The sequence below is a fragment of the Tamandua tetradactyla genome, chromosome 8 (genome assembly GCF_023851605.1).
Source record: "Tamandua tetradactyla isolate mTamTet1 chromosome 8, mTamTet1.pri, whole genome shotgun sequence".
NCBI classification, from domain to species: domain Eukaryota; kingdom Metazoa; phylum Chordata; class Mammalia; order Pilosa; family Myrmecophagidae; genus Tamandua; species Tamandua tetradactyla.
The window spans coordinates 89,060,241-89,079,658 of NC_135334.1; the positions used below are offsets into that span (position 1 = coordinate 89,060,241).

General features: G+C 36.2%; 1 protein-coding gene across 5 annotated transcripts in view; it reads left to right on the forward strand.

The window, feature by feature from the left end:
• The window catches only part of FAR1 (fatty acyl-CoA reductase 1), a 112,663-nt gene that overhangs the window by 66,323 nt on the left and 26,922 nt on the right, over positions 1-19,418 (forward strand). For all 5 annotated transcript variants that reach the window (XM_077114059.1, XM_077114061.1, XM_077114060.1 and 2 more), the window contains one exon: positions 17,474-17,649. In XM_077114059.1, the coding sequence (XP_076970174.1) occupies positions 17,474-17,649 (176 nt within the window). The remainder of the gene's footprint in view (positions 1-17,473; positions 17,650-19,418) is intronic.

A 19,418-nucleotide genomic window follows, 5' to 3' on the forward strand; every position in this document is an offset into this window, starting at 1 on the left:
GACTTATATATTCCAGGGCTTTTGGCCATATTACTTGAGAGATTAGCAATCATTCCCCAAGTGGGAAAGTTTAGTAGTTTTTTAGCTATGGTGAGTTAGTGACAAGGAAAGGCCTCTATCCAAAAAATGGACTTGTGATAACAAGGACACATCGATATCCATCCCATAGAAGTATGTAGTTATGTAAAGTTCAAGTTATTCTAAAAGCCCTGTCAGTTGAAACACTTAACTGTGTTCCACCTTCCCATTCTTACCAGGGTTATGATAATTGACAGGAAGAACATATTTCATGTACTTGCCTTGCTTCTTGTGTAAAGTTTTTTTTTTTCTGGAGATGAAACTTTGACTTGCAGTTAACCACATATGCTTTTGGAGAAGCATCAGAGTAAAACAGTGTAACTGACGAGTAAATTTGGTCATTTCTGTGTTGTGTAACAGTTTTCTAAGAATATGCAACATTCCCAAGTACACCCATTGTTGACACTTAACATTCATGGGGTACCTCTGATCCAATTGATGCAAGGCCATAACTATAGACCATAGTTTGATTAGTTGTATTTTTCCCCCATATACCACCCTATTATTAACGCCTTGCAATAGTGATGTACATTTGTTGTAGTTCATGTAAAGCTATTAACCACATTCATTGTCCATAACAGAGTTCCTTGTATTATATATTCCATGTCTCGTCTCTAGCTTTCCTTTCAGTGTCATACACAATCCAGAATTTCCCCTCTCAGCCACAACCACATACACAATTCAGCATTATCAATTACACTCATGGTAACATGCAACCATCACCTCTGTCCATTTCCAAACATTTACAATCAACCTTATTTAAAAACCAGCATAAATTAAGCGTCATGTCTCCTGGTAACCTGTATTCTAGATATCTCCATGAGTTTGTTTATTATACTTCATTCAAATTGTGAGATCATACAATATGTCCTTTTGTGTCTAGCTTATTTCACTCAACATATTGTCCTCAAGGTTCATCCTACATGCAACAGGACTTCATTTCTTCTTACAATGAATAATATTACATTATATGTATATATCGTATTTTCTTTATCCATTCATCTGTTGATGGACATTTAGGTTGTTGTCATCTTTTGGCAATTCTGAATAATGCCTCTTTGAACATTGGTGTGCAAATGCCTGTTCATTTCCCTGTTTTCAGTTCTTCTGGGTATATGGCTAGAAGTGGGCTTGCCAGGTCATATGGCAGTTCTTTATTTGCTTTCTGAGGAACTACCAAACTGTCTTCCATAGTGGCCATGCCATTCTATATTCCCACCAACAGTGATTAAGTGTTACTATTTCTCCACATCCTCTTGAAGACTTACAGTTTTCTGTTTGCTTGTTTTTTGGGGGGCCTTTCTAGTACGTGTGACATGGTACCTTATTGTAGTTTTGATTTCCTTTTCCGTAATAGCTAGTGATGTTGACCATGTTTTCATTTGCTTTTTAGCCATTAATATATTCTCTTAGGAGAAATGTCTATTCATGTTTTTTGCCCATTTTTTAATGGGTCATTTGTCTTTTTATCATGGAGTTGTCGGAACTCTTTATATATTCTGAATATCAAACCCTTATCAGATATGTGGTTTCCAAATACTATTTCATTGAGTAGGCCACCTTTTCACCCTCTTGACAAAGTCCTTTGCAGCACAAAGGTATTCAGTTTTGAGGAGGTCCCATTTATCAGTTTCTTCTTTCATTGCTCACACTTTGGGTGTAAGGTCTAAGAAGCTACCTCCTAGCTTTTTAGTATACAAAATCTTGAAGATGCTTCCTTACCTTTTCTTCTAGGAATGTAATGGTTTTGGCTTTTATATTTAGGTCTTTGGTCCATTTTGCGTTAGTTTTTCTATTAGATGTGGATAGGAGTTCTCTGTCATTCTTTTGGATATGAATATCCAGGTCTCCCTCTAGCATTTGTTGAAGAGACTATTTATACCACTTGGGTGGCTTTGGCAGCCTTGTCAAAAATCAGTAGACTGTATAAATAAAGAAGTATTTGCAAAGTCCCCTTGGGGAAATGGCGAGAAAGGGGGAAAAATCAACTTCCTTCTTTGGAGAAATCCTGATATTCACACAAGCAGTGAGTACAGCAAAATTAATAGGCTGAGCCCTCAATCTCTGGGTTTGTACATACAAAACTTGTCTCTGCAGAGATAGGCTAAGCCTGCTTAAAAGTAGGCCTAAGAATCACCCCCAGAGGGTAAGGAAGACAGTGTCTATATTTTAGACCACATATACTCTTTGAGACCAGAAGAAGTAAAGTTTATTTGGTCTGGAACTGAAATTATCTGTAGAGCATAATCTAACTCAACCTATGTGTATAGCTCATTTGAACAATTGAAACACAGGGACCCCAGAATAAGAAAGAGGTTCTTTAATCCTGTATAGAATATTATAATGCCTGGATATATTCTAGAGTATATTAAGCAGATAATCAAAAAGTATTGGCAAAGTCCCCTGAAGGAAGGGAGAAAGGATATAGAAATATTAAACCTTACCATCAGGGAATCCCCTGATACTGTGTCAGACTTTAGGGACACCAAATCAATAGGCCATGCCCTCGATCATGAGGCTTCCTGTTGTGAAGCTTATGTAAGTAGCAGAGAAGCTTACACTACCTATAGGCATGCCTAAGAATTACTTCTGGAGGACCTCTTTTGTTTCTCAGATGTGGCCTCAGTCTCTCTAAGCCAACTCTGCAAGTGAAATTGTCCTCCCCCCCTACATGGGATGTGACATCCAGGGGTGAAAGTCTCCCTGGTGACATGAGGAATGACTTCCAGGGATGCCTCCAGACCTGGCACTGTGGGATCAACAATTTCATCCTGACCAAAAGGGGGAAAAGAAGTGTAACTTATAAAGGAGAGTTCAAATAGAATCGAGAGGCTACTGTAGAGGTTGCTCTTAAGCAAGCTTCAGTAAGACCTTGCTACCTATCATAACCTGCCAACCCCCAACCAGAACAATTCCAGCCAATCCTAAAGAACACCTAGCGCAATATATAAGATTCTACAAGGGTTCCATCACTAGAGTAACTTTCCAGAAACCTACAACCTCCAGGTGGGTCCCTGATCCAGGTAAGTCCTTAAACTTAGCCCAGCCTCTCCAGAACATCAGATAGTTTCATTTCCCTACACCATATATGTGACAGACCCTTCCAATATGAAAAAGTTAGAATGGCCGTAGCCCAACACCCCTAAAGAGAGGGATGGAAAGATCGAAGTTGATGGTGGAGTTATACAGAGAAGATAGGATTTAACAAATGAATATGAATGCTGAATCATTAAATTGATATCTCTTTTAGTCTCCAGTATTTTAGAGCAGCTAGAAATAAAAACAAAATCGTGGAATTGTAGCCCATGTCAAAGTCTGGAATATGTTCTACAACTAATTGTAGTATTCTGCTTTGAAATTTATTACTTTTTATGTATATATGTTATTTTTCACCAAAAAAGAAGGAAAAAAAGTTAAAATATTAAGTCTTCTAGCCTCCTATATCCTGGAACAGCTAGCAGGAAAAATCTGAATCGTGTGGTAGCCCATGACAAACTCTGGGATCTGTTCTGTAACTCCTTGTCAAAGAGTGCTTTGAAAACTATTGCTTTTTTATATCTTTGCTTTGCATATATGTTATACTACACAATAATAATGTTAAAAAAAAAAGAATTGCCCCTAGAGAAGCTCTTTTGTTGCTCAAATGTGGCCTCTTTCTCTCTCAGCCAACACAGCAGGCATCCTCACTGCCTTCCTCCTCACTACATGGGACATGACTCCCAGGGGGTAACCCTTCCTGGCAACGTGGCACAGAAATCCTAGAATGAGCTGGGACTCAGCATCAAGGCATTGAGAAAACCTTCTCAACCAAAAGGGGGAAGAGAGAAATGAGACAAAATAAAGTGCCAGTGGTTGAGAGATTTCAAACAGAGTTGAGCCGTTATCCTGGAGGTTGTTCTTATGCATTATATAGATGTCCCCTTTTTAGTTTAAGGTGTATTAGAAAGGCTATAGGGAAGTGCTGGAAACTGTAGAGCTGTGTTCCAGTAGCCATGTTTCTTGGAGATGATTGTATAATGATATAGCTTTTGCATTGTGACTGTGTGATTGAGAAAACCATGTGTTTGATGCTTCTTTTCATCTACAGTATGGACAGATGAGTAAAAACTATGAATTAGGAAGAGAGCGCCTAGAGAGCAGCTTAGCGAGATGTGGGTTTTAGTTTGACTAAATAGCCAGGAACAGTAGAGAACAACTGCTTGGGCCACGTCAGTGACCAGGCACACAGCGTACACCAGTCTGGACCAGCTGGACTGGCTGTGAGCACACCCAGAACTGTGAGTTCCTGAAGTCACAATGGCTGCTGCCCCTCCCCAACAGGCTGCTTCCCAGAGGAGAAAAGAAAGGGACTTTACCAGCAGCAGGGGGCTGAGTGCAACTAAGCTCCAGTTGTGGAATTAATTCACAAATTCTGACTACTAAAAATAGGGCCCCAGCTCAGATGAACCTTGAGTCAAAACTGTGGTTGCTGATGTTTGCCCTGGGACCAAGGGGCCAGGGCTGATGGAAAAAGAAAAAAGAAAAAAAAGAAACAGAGGTTTTTTGGATCATATAGCACTTAACACTTGAAAGGGTCTGGGCCAAGAAAGAAAGGAGGGGGCACATAGGATCTTAAGGTACACAAAGCAACATACCAACTTATGCTCTTGATTAGCAAACCCAAGGAATGGGAGTTCTGCTCTGAGAAGGATTTTTCTTTTTCTTTTTTGTGGCTGTGTTTCTGCAGCTTGACTGCCTTTGAATACAGTGGCAGGGCTTCTCAGGCTCCAGCTGCCCTAGGCATAGGCAGAAAGAGGTTTGTTTTTTTTTCTGGAGCCTGTGCCTTCCTCAGGAGAGGGGGGTGGCCAGCTCAGGTGGATTCCCTCCCTCAAGGAATTCAGACCCCATGGTCTGGAAAAGTGCGACGATTAAAGTCAGCCTACAACCTCTCCTCTGTCTCCACCATGCGCCCAGCAGGGAAAGTCTGCTGAAGTTAAGGGTACTGCGTCACCTTATGCTGGTGGGACCCGCGGGCAGAAAAGTGCCATATACTGGGCAGGATAGGAAAAACACAGGTTCCAGAGACTTCATAGGAAAATCTTTCAACCTGCTGGGTCTCACCCTTTGGGAAAACTGATGCAGGGGACTCTTTCTCCTGAGAGGAGGCTAGTTTGATATGGGAAAATCTGGCTGGGGTCTATAATACCGAAGTAAACCCTCCTAAGTTGGGGGGAGTGGGAGGCACCATGCAGGCAGGGCAAGAAACAAGAAAACAAGAACTTAAATATTCTGATCTGTTAAACAAAACATAAGTTAGAGGACTAGAATAAGCTGAGCTGGATGTCAGAGAACAGATAGACAACAAAGTCATCCAGCAAGAAAATCCTAGGTAAAAGAAGTGAAAACACAATCTCCAGAACAAACTAATTAAGGTAATTAAATGCCTAGATGCCAGCAAAAAATTACGAATCACACTAGGAAAATTGAAGATATAGCCCAGTCAAAGGAACAAACCAACATTTCAAATGAGATACAGGAGTTGAAACAATTAATTCAGAAAGTTTGAACAGACATGGAAAACCTCATCAAATATCAAATCAATTAATTGAGGGAGGATATAAAGAAGGCAAGGAATGAACAAAAAGAAATCAAGTCTGAAAAAACAAATCACAGAATTTAAGGAATGAAAGGCACAATAGAAGAGATGAAAAAAAAACAATAGAAACCTACAATGTCAGATTTCAAGAGGAGAAGATAGGATTAGTGAACTGGAGGTCGGAATATCTGAAATTCAACATGCAAAAGGAATATCTGAAATTCAACATGCAAAAGAAAATATAGGGAAAAGAATGGAAAAATGTGAGCAGGGACTCAGGGAATTGAATGACAACATGAAACTCATGAATATACGTGTTGTGGGTGTTCCAGAAGGAGAAGAGAAGGGAAAAGGAGGAGAAAAACTAATGGAGGAAATTATCACTGAAAATTTCCCAACTCTTATAAACAACTTAAAATTAGAGATCCAAGAAGTGCAGTGTACCCCAAACAGAATATATCCAAATAGATGTACTCCAAGACACTTACTGATCAGAATGTCCAAGGTCAAAGAGAAAGAGAGACTCTTGAAAGCAGCAAGAGAAAAGCAATCCATCCCATACAAGGGAAGCCCAATAAAACTATGTGTAGATTTCTCAGCAGAAACCATGGAGGCAAGAAGACAGTGGGATGATATATTTAAATTACTAAAAGAGAAAAACTGCCAACCAAGAATTCTATATCCAGCAAAATTGTCCTTCAAAAATGAGGGAGAAATTAAAACATTTTCAGACAAAAAAGTCACTGAGAGAATTTGTGACCAAGAGACTGGCTCTGCAAGAAACAGTAAAGGGAGCACTAGAGGCAGATACAAAAAGACAGGAGAGAGAAGTGTGGAGAAGACTGTAGAAATGAAGACTTATCAGTAAAGGTGAAAAGGAGAAAAATTACATATGACATATAAATTTCTGAAAGGGAAAATGGTAGAAGAAAATACTACCCGTACAGTAATAACACTAAATGTGAATGGATTAAACTCCCCAATCAGAAGACAGACTGGCAGAATGGATTAAAAAACAGGACCCATCTCTATGCTGTCAATAGGAAACCCATCTTTGACCCAAGGATAAACATAGCTTGACAGTGAAAGGTTGGGAAAAGATATTTCATGCAAATAACAATCAGAAAAGAGCAGGAGTTAGCTATACTAATATCCGACAAATTAGACTTCAAATGTAAAGCAGTTAAAAGAGACAAAGAAGGACAGTGTGTATTAATAAAAGGAACAATTCAACAAGAAGACATAACAATCATAAATATTTATGCAATGAGCCAGGAATGTTCCAAAATACATGAGGCAAACACTGAAAAGAGAAATAGACATCTACCATAATAGTTGTAGACTTCAACTTCCCACTCTCATCAGTGGACAGAACATCTAGACAAAGGATCAATAAAGAAACAAAATTTGAATAATACAATAAATGAGCTATACTTACAGACATTTATAGAACATTACACCCCACAACAGCAGGTTACACCTTTTTTTTCTACTGCTCATGGATCATTCTCAAGGATAGATCATATGCTGGGTCACCAAGGAAGTCTTAATAAATTTTAAAACATTGAAATCATGCAAAACTCTTTCTCAGATCATAAATGAATGAAGTTGGAAATCAGTAATAGGCAGAGTGCCAGAAAATTCACAAATATATGGAGACAACGACACACTCTTAAACAGTGGGTCAAGGAAGAAATTACAAGAGAAATCAGTAAATATCTCGAGGCAAATGAAAATGAAAACACAACATATCAGAATTTATGAGATGCAGCAAAGGCAGTGCTAAGAGGGAAATTTATTGCCCTACATGCCTATATCAAAAAAGAAGAAAGGGCAAAAATTGAGAAATTAATTATCCACTTGGAAGAACTAGAGAAAGAACAGGAAACTAACCCCAAAGCAAGCAAAAGGAAAGAAATAATGAAGATCAGAAATAAATGAAATTGAGAACATGAAAACAATTGAGAAAATCAACAAAACCAGAAGTTAGTTCTATGAGAAAAAAAGATTGATGGACCCTTAGCGAGGTTGACAAAAAGAAGAGAGAGGATGCAAATAAATAAAATCAGAAATGGAAGAGAGACATAACCACTGTCCCCACAGAAATAAAGGAAATAATGAGATGATACGATGAACAACTTTATACTAATAAATTTGACGATGCAGATGAAATGGAGAACTTTCTAGAAAGGCATGAACAACCAACATTGACTCAAGAAGAAATAGGTGGCCTCAACAAACCAATCACAAGTAAAGAAATTGAATCAGTTATTAAGAAGCTCCCCAAAAAGAAAAGTCCAGGACCAGATGTCTTCATATGTGTATTCTACCAAATAATCCAGAAAGAATTAGTACCAATCCTGCCCAAACTCTTCAAAAAAATTGAAGAGGAGGGAAAGCTACCTAACTCATTCTACGAAGCCAACATCACCCTCATACCAAAGCTAGACAAAGATATTACAAAAAAAGTTCAATGCTTCTCTCTCAGCTGGAAGGGCACATGGTGAACATGGTGACACCTACTGGCTTTCTCATGATTCCACAAAAGGGACTGTCCAAAATATAGCCTACAGGCCAATCTCTCTTATGAATATAGATGCATAAATCCTCAACAAAATTCTTGCAAATTGAATCCAGCAGCTCATTGAAAGAATTATACACCATAACCAAGTAGGATTCATGCCCTTTGTGCAAGGATGGTTCAACATAAGAAAATAAATTAACATAATACACCATATCAACAAATCAAAGCAGAAAGACCATATGATCATCTCAATTGATGCAGAAAAGGCATTTGACAAAATTCAACATCCTTTCCTGTTGAAAACACTTCAAGAAATAGGAATAGAAGGGAACTTCTTCAACATGATAAGGGAATATATAAAAAACCCACAACTAACATCATCCTTGTACCAGTTTGAATCTGGGGTGGACCCCATAAAAGTCATATTCTTTAATCCTCATTCAATATTGCTGGGTGGGAGCATTTTTGATTGTTTCTATGGAGATGTGACCCACCCAATTGTGGATAGTAACTTTTGATCAATGATTTCCATAGAGGTGTGTCTCCACCAATTGAAGTTGGAGTTGCTTACTGGAATCTTTTAAAAGAGGATACATTTTGGACAGTCCCTTTTGTGGGATCATGAGAAAGCCAGTAGGTGCCACCATGTTCACCATGTGCCCTTCCAGCTGAGAGAGAAGCATTGAACTTCATCGGCTTTCTTGAACCAAGGTATCTTTCCCTGGATGCCTTAGTTTGGACATTTCTATAGACCTGTTTTAATTGGGACATTTTCTCAGCCTTAGAACTGTAAACTAGCAATTTTTTAAATTCCCTTTTTTAAAACCCATTCTGTTTCTGGTGTATTGCATTCTGGCAGCTAGCAAACTAGGAACAGTCCTCGATGGGGAAAAACTGAAAACTTTCCCCCTAAGATCAGGAACAAGACAAGAATGTCCTCTATCACCATTGTTATTCAACATTGTGTTGAAAGTTCTAACCAGAGCAAATAGACAAGAAAAGAAATACAAGGCATCAAAATTATAAAGGAAGAAGTAAAACTCTCACTGTTTGCAGATGATATGATACTATATGTCAAAAACCCTGAAAAATCCACAACAAAACTATTAGAGCTAATAAATGATGAGTACAGCAAAGTGACAGGGTACAAGATCAACACTCAAAAATCTGTAGTATTTCTATACACTAGTAATGAACAATCTGAGGGGGAAATCAAGAAAAAAATTCCATTTACAATTCAACCAAAAGAATAAAATATTTAGGAATAAATTTAACTAAAGAGACAAAAGACGTATGCAAAGAAAACTACAAGAAATTCTTAAAAGAAATCAAACAAGACCTAAATAAATGAAGGGCATACTGTGATCATGGATTGGAAGACTAAATATAGTTAAAGTGTCAGTTCTACCCAAACTGATTTACAGATTCAATGCAATACCAATTAAAATCCCAACAACTTACTTTTCAGAAATAGAAAAGCCAGTAACCAAATTTATCTGGAAGGGCAGTGTGCCCCAAATAGCTAAAAGTATCCTGAGAAAGAAAAATAAAGTCAGAGGTCTCACGCTACCTGACTTTAAGGTGTATTATGAAGCTACAGTGGTCAAAACAGCATGGTTCTGGCATAAAGATAGATATACTGACCAATGGAATTGAATAGAGTGTTCAGATATAGACCCTCTCATCTATGGACAATTGATCTTTGATAAGATGGTCAAACCAACTCGCCTGGGACAGAGCAGTCTCTTCAATAAATTGTGCCTAGAGAACTGGGTATACATATGCAAAAGAATGAAAGAGGATCATAGCTCACACTCTATACAAAAATTAACTCAAAATGCATCAAAGACCTAAACATTAGCTCTAAGACCATAAAACTTTTAGAAGAAAATGTAGGGAAATATCTTATAAATCTTATAAATAGGAGGCGGTTTCCTAGACCTTGCACCCAAAGCATAAGCATTGAAGAAAGAAATACATAAATGGGAACTCCTCAAAACTAAACACTTTTGTACATTAAAAAACTTTGTCAAGAAAGTAAAAAGGCAGCCTACACAATGGGAGACAATATTTGGAAGCGATTTATCAGATAAAGGTCTAGTATCCAGAATATATAAAGAGATTGTTCAACTCAACAACAAAAAGATAGAAAACCCAGTTATTAAACTGGGCAAAAGACTTGAATGGACACTTCTCAGAAGAGGAAATAACAAATGGCCAAAAGGCACATGAAAAGATGCTCAACTTCTCTGGCTATTAGGGATATGCAAATCAAAATCGTAATGAGATATCATCTCACTCCCAGTAGAATGACCATTATCAATAAAACTGAAAACAAGTGCTGGAGAGGTTGTGGAGAAAGAGGCACACTTATCCAGTGTTGGTGGGAATGTCAAATGGTACAACCACTTTGGAAGGCAGTTTGGCAGGTTTCTCAGGAAGGTAAGTATAGAATTGCCACATGATCTGGCAATACCATTGCTAGGTATCTACTCAGAGGACATGAGGGCAAGGACGCAAACAGACATTTGCACACCAATGTTTATAGCAGCTTTATTTACAATTGTGAAGAGATGGAAACAGCCAAAATGTCCATCAACAGACAAGTTACTAAACAAGCTGTGGTATATATGTATGATGGAATATTATGCAGCTATAAGACAGAATAAAATTATGAAGAATGTAACAACACGGATGGACCTTAAGGACATTATGCTGAGTGAGATTAGCCAGAAACAAAAGGACAAATACTGTATGGTCTCATTGATATAAACTGACATCAGTGAATAAACTTGGAGATTTCAGTTGGTAACAGAGACCATCAGGAGACAGAAATAGGGTAGGATATTGGGTAATTGGAGCTGAAGGGATACAGATTGGGCAGTAGAAGTGATTATAAAAATTCAGAAATGGATAGCACAATACTATCTAACTGTAATACATTATGTTAGAACACCGAATGAAGCTGAATGTGAGAATGATAGAGGAAGGAGGGCTGGGGGCGCAAATGAAATCAGAAAGAAAAGAAAGATAAACAATAAAAACAGAGATGGTATAATCTAGGAATGCCTAGAGTATATAATGATAGTGACTAAATGTACAAATTCAAAAATGTTTTTGCATGAGGAAGAACGAAGAAATGTCAATACTGCAGGGTGTTGAAAATAGGTGGTAATTAATATTTTAACATTTTAACTTATGTGTGAGACTAAAGCAAAAGTTTATTTGGTTAAAATTTATGTTTTGACTAGTGCAGTTCCTAATATAACTTATGTGGACACCTTAATTGAACACTATAAGTACATGGAACCTTGAGTAGGGCATAAGATTCTGTAGGTCTGTCCAGAGTGATGCTCCAATAAATCCCTTAGTGATTTGAACAGTGAGTAAAAAAGTATTTGCAAAGTCCACTTGGGAGAATGATGAGAAGGGGGAAAATTAAACTTCCCCAAGTGGAGAATTCTTGATATTCTCACAAGCAGTGGGGACAACCAAAGCAATAGGCTGAGCCCCTGATCCTGGGGTTTGTTCATATGAAACTTAACCCCGCAAATTGTAGGTCAAGCCTACTTAAAATTAGGCATAAGAGTCACCCCCAAGAGAACCTCTTTTGTTGCTCAGATGTGACCTCTCTCTCCAGCCAACACAACACACCGCCCTCCCCCTCTCTGCATGGGACATAACTCCCAGGGGTGTGGACCTTCCTGGCAACTTGGGACAGGAATCCTAGACTGAGGTGGGACTCAGCATCAAGGGATTGAGAAAACCTCGAAAAAAGGGGGAAGAGTGAAATGAGACAAAATAAAGTGTCAATGGCTGAGAGATTCCAAAGTTGAGAGGTTATCCTGGAGGTTATTCTTATGCATTAAATAGATATCACCTTGTTAGTCAAGATGTAATGGAGAGGCTGTAGGGAACTGCCTGTAAGTGTAGAGCTGTGTTCCAGTAGGCATGTTCCTTGAAGGTGATTGTATAATGATATAGCTTTCACAATGTGACTGTGTGATTGTGAAAACCTTGTGTCTGACGCTCCTTTTATCTACCTTATCAACAGATGAGTAAAACATATGGAATAAAAATAAATGATAGGAGGAACGAATGTTAAAATAAATTTAGTAGATTGAAATGCTAGTGATCAATGAAAGGGGAGGTTAAGGGGTATGGTATGTACAATTTTTTTTCTGTTGTCTTTTTATTTCTTTTTCTGAATTGATGCAAATGTTCTAAGAAATGATCATGATGATGAATATGCAACTATGTGATGATATTGTGAATTTCTGATTATATATGTGGAATGGACTGATGTTCTAGTTTGCTAGCTGCCAGAATATACCAGAAATGGAATGGCTTTTAAAAAGGGGAATTTAATGAGTTGCTAGTTTACAGTTCTAAGGCTGAGAAAATGTCCCAATTAAAACAAGTCTATAGAAATGTCCAATCAGAGGCATCCAGGGAAACATACCTTGGTTCAAGAAGGCCAATAAAGTTCAAGTTTTCTCTCTCAGCTGGAAGGGTACATGGCAAACACAGTCAGAGTTTTTCTCTCATCTGCAAAGGCACATGGTGAACACATTCAGGGTTCCTCTCTCATCTGGAAGGGCACATGGCGAACCTGGTGTCATTTGCTAGCTTCTTCTCCTGGCTCCTTGTTTCATGAAGCTCCCCAGGAGGCGTTTTCCTTCTTCATCTCCAAAGGTCACTGGTTCATGGACTCTCTGTTTTGTGGTGCTGCAGCATTCTCTGTTGTCTCCGAATCTCTCATCCTTCAAAATATTTCCTCTTTTATAGGACTCCAGAAACTTATTAAGACCCACCCAAATGGGTGGAGACATGTTGTCTCTTAATCCAGTTTAATAACCACTCTTGACTAAATCACATCTCCTGGGAGATGATCTAATTACAGTTTCAAACATACAATGCTGAATAGGAATTAGAAGAAACAGCTGCCTTTACAAAATGGAATTAGGATTAAAGCATGGCTTTTCTAGGGGACATACATCCTGTCAAGCCAGCACAAATAATCATATGTTAAGAATGTTTGAGTTTGTTTTTATATTTAAAAAAATTAAAGAACAAATAAATAATATGAATTAAAAATGAATAAATAATGGGGGAACAAATATTAAAACAAATTTGAATAGATTGAAATGGTAGTGATCAGTGGAAGGGAGTGGTAAGAGGTATAGGAAACAAATAGGGGGAGCAAAGGTTAAAATATATTGGGTAGATGGAAATACTAGTGGTGAATGAGAGGGAGGGGTAAGGGGTATGGTATGTATGAGTTTTTTCTTTTTATTTCTTCTTCTGGAGTGATGCAAATGTTCTAAGAAATGATCATGGTGATGAATATACAAGTATGTGATGATATTGTGAGTCATTGCTTTTACACCAAGTATGAAATGTTCATATGTTAAGAATGTTCATGTTTGTATGTTTTGTCAATGAAATTTAAAAAAATAAAAAATCTTTAGAGTGTAGATGTGAGGGTTTATTTCTGAACTCTTGATTCAATTCCATTGGTCAATGTCTAACTTTATGCCAGTACTATTCTGTTTTTATCACTTTAACTTTGTATTATGCTTTAAAATCAGGAATTTGGAGGAAGTGAAAATCCTCCAAGTTCATTTTTCTTTTTTAAGAAGTTTCTGACTCTTTAGCGCCCTGTACAAATAAATTTGGTAATTGGCTTTTCCAATTCTGCAAAGAATTACATCTTTCTGTGGCCTAGTTTCAAAGTAGGCCATTGAAATTTTGATTGGGATTGTAGTCTGTAAATCAATTTGAGTAGAATTGACATCTTAACAATATTTGGTCTTCCAATTCATGAACACAGAATGTCCTTCCATTTATTTAAGTCTTCTTTGATTTCTTTTAGCAGTGTTTTGTAATTTTCTTAATACAGGTCCTTTATGTCCTTGGTTAAGTTTATTCCTATGTATTTGATTCTTTTAGTTGCTATTGTAAGTGGATTTTTTCCCCAGATTTCCTCTTCAACTTGCTCATTGCTAATGTATAGAAACATTACTTATTTTTGCATGTTAATCTTTTATCCCAGCACTTCGCTAAATTCATTTATTAGGTCTAGTAGTTTTGTAAATTTTTTGAGACTTTCTAATATAGGATCGTATCATCTGCAAATAGTGAAAGGTTTTCTTCTTCCTTTCTGATTTGAATGCCTTTTATTTCTTTTTCTTGCCTAATTGCTCTAGCTAGAACTTCTAGTACATGTTGAATAATGTGGTGACAGATCGATATTGAAAGCACCAGCAACAAAAGAAAAATATAGGTTAATTGGAATTCATGAAAAAAGAGATAATATTTTGATACCCTGTCGCTGATAAGGATTTAATATTCAGAGTACATAAAAAACCCCTATAACTCATCAACAACATCAAAAAACAAACAACCCAATTAAAAAATTCACAGAGGACTTGAGTAGAAATTTATCCAAAGACGATATTCAGATGGCTAAATAAGCATGTGAATTTTGTTCAACATCATTAGCCATTAGGGAAGTACAAATCAAAACTACAAGATAGAACTTCATACTCACTAAAATCGTTCATGTATTTTAAAAAAAGGGAAAATAATAAATGTTGGTAAGGTTGCAGAGAAATAGGAATCCTTGAACATTGTTGGTGGATAGGTGTTCTAGTTGCAAGCTGCCAGAATGCGATAAACCAGAAATGGAACAATTTTTTTTTTTTTAAATTAACTAACACAACATTTAGAAATCATTCCATTCTACATATGAATCAGTGATTCTTAATATCATCAGGAACAATTTTTTAAAAGGAGAACTTATTAAGTTGCAAATTTGCAGTTCTCAGGCTCTGAAAATGTCCAAATTAAGACACCAGCAGGCAGTTACTTTTAGTCAAGAAGGGCTGATGAAGTTCAAGGTTTCTTTTTCAACTGGAAGGGCACATGGCTATATCTGCTAGCTTTCTCTCCTAGCTTCTTGTTTCATGAGGTTCCTCCAGGGGCATTTTCCTTTTTCATCTCCAAAGTTCTCTGGCTGTGTGGATTCTATTGTTTCTGGTTGCTTTCTAGCTTTTTCCAAAATGGTTCCCTTTTAACGGGCTCCAGTAAGCAGTCACACCTTGAATGGGTGGATATACTCTCCATGGAAACCATCTAATCAAAAGTTACCATCCACAATTGGGTGGGTCACATCTCCATGGAAACAATCAAAAAGATCCACCAGCACTGTTGAATAAGGATTGAAGGACATGGTTTTTCTGGGATACACAACAGATTCAAACCAGTATAGAATGTAAAATGGTGTAGTTGCTATGGAAAACAGTTTGGCAATTCCTTAAAAAGTTATGTAAAGAATTACTATATGACCCAGCAATCCCATATCTAGGTACCTACCCCAAAGAATTGAAATCAGGGGCTCAAGTGGATTTTTGTACAACAGTGTGCATAGGAGAATTGTTCACAATAGCCACAAAGTGAAAGCATCCTAAGTGTCCCCACCAGTGGATGAATGGGTAAATAAATGTGGTATATCCAGACAGTGGAATATTATTCAGCTGTGAAAAGGAATGAAGTTCTGAGACATACTACAACATGAATAAACCTTGAAGACATTCAACATGTTGAGTGACATAAGCCAGCACTTAAGGACCAATAGTGTATGAAATAATTAGAATATGCAAATTCATAGAGATAGAAGGTTAGACTACAGATTACCAGGGGAAGTCAGGTGGTGAACAGGGAGTTAATACTTAATGGGTACAGGAGTTTGGGTTGAGGAAAAGTTTTGGTAATGGATGGTGTGATGATAGTATAACATTTAAACATAATACCACTGACTTGTATATTTGAAAGTTGTTAAAATGGGAAAATTGATATTGTAAATATATTTACATTAAAAAAAAGGCAATTATGTGGTCCTGCCTGCCCTCTTGTAGAACTTTACACTTTTTTCTTCATATTCTATGCTCCAAGCTTATTGAACTTTTTTTTTCATTTCCAAGCATATTATGCCCTCTTATGTCATTATACATGCTGCTTCATTTTCCTAGAGCACTCTTCTTCTTTATCCTCTCAGATTCTTTCCCCTTCCCTCCAATCCCCAAAACATACACATGTGTATTACACACAGTTTCTATTTATTCTTGAAGTGTCAGCGTAAATGTTATTTCCTCTGAGAAGTTGTCTTTCATCAACCCCCCACCCCCGACCCAGGCTGGGTTAGTTGTTTCTCCTTTGCAGTCCTATAATATCATGTTAGCCCTGTTTTATTACTTAAAATGCTGTATTTTAATTGTCTTTTTGCTTGTGTAATTTTTCCTGTTAGACTCGCAAGAATTTGAGGGCAAAGACAATTTCTTTGTTTTCTTAGTGTCTAGAAGGTCGCTCACTCATGTGAAATTCCTAGTTAATTAATTAATGTAAGAACACATTAATAATGAATTTACGAACTGGCTGTGATGGTGGAAAAGACTTATATACTTAAATTCATCTAGGAAGGTGAAAAGTGAGCACTGTATATTTTATAGGTTTCTTTCCCTCAGGCTAACAATCCTGATTAAACTGCAAGTAGGGACTTGAAACAAAGTGTGATAGAGCAGTGATCTTGAAGTAGTGTCAGTTTTATTAAAATTATATAAAATCTAGGATAACAAAATTGAAGTTGGCTCACAATTGGATGTCCCTTTACACTTAAATAATTTTCTGATCCAACTAATTTTCTAGCTAAAATTTGTTCCTTTGGGTATATTTAAGGAACATTGAATTTTCAGGTTATAATCCTATATATATATATATATATATGACACTTCTCAGTTTGTCCGGTTTCTAAATTGCGTGTTTGCTTACCAACTTTTTTTTCTTGAGCATTTTTTTTTTTAATTCTAAGAATTTAGGTAGATTATTTATCATGGTATTTTACTTTAATCTGCCAAAAGGGAATAACATCAAAATAAAATGAAGTGATAAATTAAAGTCTAGATTTTTTTAAATGTCATGATCTCTGTATTGCTTAAGTTGCTTCTGAGAGCTAATCTAATCAGCAAATACATGGACTGTTCCAATTCAAACCCAGAAATTAACAGCTCTGTGTCTTTGGCAAATTACTTAACATCACTGTGTCTCAGATTCCTTAGCTGTAAAATGCAATGATAGTTTGGGCCTCATGAGATGTTCTATTAGCAATTAAGAATAGGACATTTAGGAATTGCATAGTTAAATTTTTAAAATAGTAATCCTTGGTGGCAAAAGAGATGATAATGGGTTTAAAAGTTGAAAAATCCTGCCCTGAAGTAAATCTTTTCCTCCTTTGATAGCTCTTTGACAGATTGAGAGATGAAAATCCAGATTTTAGAGAGAAAATTATAGCAGTCAGCAGTGAACTCACCCAACCTAAACTGGCTCTTAGTGAAGAAGATAAAGAAGTCATCGTAGATTCTATCAATATTATATTCCACTGTGCAGCTACAGTAAGGTTTAATGAAAATTTAAGGTAAGTACAGGCAATTTGTATTATATGTGAACTTTAAAAGATCTGATTTTAAGTTTCCTTTTTTGTGTCAAGTTGTTTTTAAAGTGATTTGAAACTGCTTACCATATGTTAAGTGTGGCTTTTAGTGTCCTACAGGGTTTAAAAGAATTTTTTCTTGTTATCAGTTTAAAACCGTTATATAACTAGTGTATGTATATTAGAAAAAGTTACCAATAAATCAAGTTTCTTAGTAGGAATATGTCTTCAGCTAATAGTGTGCGTTTCCTCTGCCTTCCATTCTTTCAGAAACATATCTCAACAGCTTTATTTTCCTACTCCATGTTATTTCCATCTGAAGATTAAACAAAATTATACTCAAGTTTTGCAGAATAGGTAAAATAGCCTATAAATTTAACTCATACCTTGTTTAGTTTGGGCCAACTTCAAGAAGACTGTTTCAGAAAAAAAATAATGGTAAATGTATATTATTTTTAAAAAAATCTAACGAATACGTGTTTTAAATAGTGGTGCTTAAGACAGCATTATTTTTGATGATATTCTTCAAAATACAGCTTTTATAGTATTAATCTAATTGTATGGTCTTATGCTAGTTAAAATGATGCATACTTTTTTCAGGTTTCAAACTGCTTGAAGGCCTCCTTAAAATATTCTTAATTTAAGTTCTAATTATAAATGATTTTGAGATTATCTGTTGGCCATATCTAATGTAAAGGTATAAACGTTAATCAACATTAAATAAGGTGACTGTTCAGCACCAAAGCATCATTTTTTTTTTTTTTTAACATGGGCAGGCACTGGGAATCGAATCTGGGTCCTCTGGCATTTTTTTTTTTTTTTTTAACTGTATTTCAGGTGAGAGCACTATAATAATCCCTTATATTTCTGCAGTATTTTATAGGTTTCAAGGTATTTTTTCATTCATTATTTTATTACTGTTAACCTTACCCACTGTAATATAATAGGCAAATCCATTTTACACTTGAGGAAGCTGAGGCAGCCCTGTGTAATGTAAAGGATGTGAATTTAGGAATTAGATACCTCTTAGTTGTAATCTGAATTATTTTGTTTATTAGCTGGTGAGTTTGGGTCGTTGCTAACCTCTTGAGCCTCCGTTTCCTTATTTATAAAATTGAGATAATGTTTTCTTGAAGGATTTTTTTCCCCTTTTAAAAATTTAACTGACTTCCAAGTTTGCCTACCCATGAGAAAATTTCTGATTATGTATCAGTTGCTTTATATATTTTTTGGTTCTTTTTGTGTAGCCAGCAGACAAAATAGTGGAATTCTGAACAGTCATTTTGAGTTTATGATTCAAAAGTGAAAAAATAAATAATAGAACTATAGTATAATCTCATTGTCCTAAAATATATATGTAATTTTTACATATTTATACATGAGATATGTTTCTTTATTTGTCATTTATTGTCTTTGGATAGTGTGATTACAGGTAGGTTTTTTATTTCATACAGTGAATATGTATTAATCTTCAAATAAAGATGTAAAAAAAATCTTTTAAAAATTATTTTTAAAAGCAATACTTGAAGGAAATTTTAAAGGAACCAGTATGAGATCCTCATTAGTGAAATTCCTTTGTTTTCTGTTAAATTTTTTTCCTTCTGTGAACATATTTTTGCATATAGTTCTCATAATTCTTTTTTTAAATAATATTTCTAAGATTATGAATGGTACCTTGTTTTTAGTTAGTGCTTTTGAAATTCATTAGCTTAATATAGTCAAGCAAATGGATATTTTCCCTGCTAATTCTGGCT